The 1,328-nt window shown below is 51.5% G+C and overlaps 1 protein-coding gene across 1 annotated transcript in view; it reads right to left on the bottom strand.

The window, feature by feature from the left end:
• Positions 1-1,253: 1,253 nt before the first annotated feature.
• ARHGEF16 (Rho guanine nucleotide exchange factor (GEF) 16) overlaps positions 1,254-1,328 on the bottom strand; it is a 4,857-nt gene continuing 4,782 nt past the window's right edge. Inside the window, 2 exon segments of the mRNA XM_009074468.1 lie at positions 1,254-1,325; positions 1,327-1,328. The exon segment at positions 1,327-1,328 is cut by the window's right edge and continues 66 nt beyond it. Coding sequence (XP_009072716.1) covers positions 1,254-1,325; positions 1,327-1,328 — 74 coding nt within the window.

Below are 1,328 nucleotides of genomic sequence, written 5' to 3'. Positions count from 1 at the left end.
CTGCTTGGAGCAAACCATGTGTCTGAGTAACTGCAGCAACCACTGTCCCTGTACTTTTATATAATGGGTTTTTTTCCTATTCATATTTCTTAATACAGTCTGTTTGCTTCCTCTTTTCATGTCTCTCCTTTTGGGTCCTATCTCCTGTAATTTAGCACTGATGAAAAATGTTAATTCTTCCACACTTAAATAAACAGAAAGCCTGGCTGAGTTTCTATTTATCTTGTCTCTCTCAGTCAATTACACCTGAAAGCTGCTCCAGGCAGACTGTTCCTCAGGGGCTCCAGAGGGTGTTCCCTGAGCTGCACACAGATATTTGAGAACAGGCAGAGACCACAGTGATGCCACCAGAACAAGGAAACGTCTTTTTAGGGCTCACAGTGAGACAACCTTGGATGTGACACAGAGCTGTCTTGTTCAGGGACATCCACCACCACCTACAGAGCACACACAGTTCAGTGGGATCCAGGAATTTATTGTTGCCCCAATTAATCCTTTGACAGTTTAATCAGAACAGACATCACATCAATGCTGCCCCAAGTTGGCAGTGTGTGGGGCTGAATGACCCCAAAATCATAGCTGCCATGTCCCTCCATGAGGTGTGAGGGGCTGGGGAAGGGAAAGGCAGGTGGGAGCTGCAGCTCTGCTCCGATTCATGCCCCTGATTTGCTCACAAATCACTTCCCTAGCGTTGGAGCATCCCATTCCTGGCCCCAGAGCTGACTCCATGGGAACAACTCTGGCACTGTGTAGCTTAGCAAGTGATTGAAAGGTGCTTGGCACTACCTCACCTGTGCCCAGGGGGACCAAGAATTACTGTGGCAGGAAGAGAGAAAAAAAAAAAAGAAACAGGAGGGAAAACTGGCTCAAGGAATAACCCAAGTAAAGAGAGATTGAAGTTCCTAAAAGTTCCTGATTTGAGTGTCTCTCCCTCCACCCGGTGGGGCCCAGGCAGGGACGGAGAGTGGTCTGAGCACTGCAGAGTCCAGGGCAGCCACAGCCTTGTCCTCCTGAGCCAAGCCCTGGGCTGCTCCCAGAGCCTGTCTGGTCACTAACCAGCACTGGTGGGAGCACTCGGGCACAGGTCCCACGTGAAGGAGGAGCTGCCCAAAGCCCAGTCCTGGGTGCTAAGATCTGCCACCCACGGCACACACACAAGTCAAGAAGAAAAACTGCTCCCTTCTTGCTCCAGGCTCAGTCTGCAGAGTTTGGTCCCTGAAATGTGTCCCAGCAGAGGGTCTGTGGGCTGCAGCCTACACGTCGGTCTCGATCCGCAGCCGCTCCATGCGGCGCACGTTGCCCTCCACGGCCATGCGGTTGGTGATCTG

This window comes from Acanthisitta chloris, unplaced genomic scaffold, assembly GCF_000695815.1.
Source record: "Acanthisitta chloris isolate BGI_N310 unplaced genomic scaffold, ASM69581v1 scaffold18655, whole genome shotgun sequence".
Taxonomy (NCBI): Eukaryota; Metazoa; Chordata; class Aves; order Passeriformes; family Acanthisittidae; genus Acanthisitta; species Acanthisitta chloris.
Note: the sequence above shows the minus strand (reverse complement) of the source record. Positions and strands in the feature narration are given on the sequence as shown.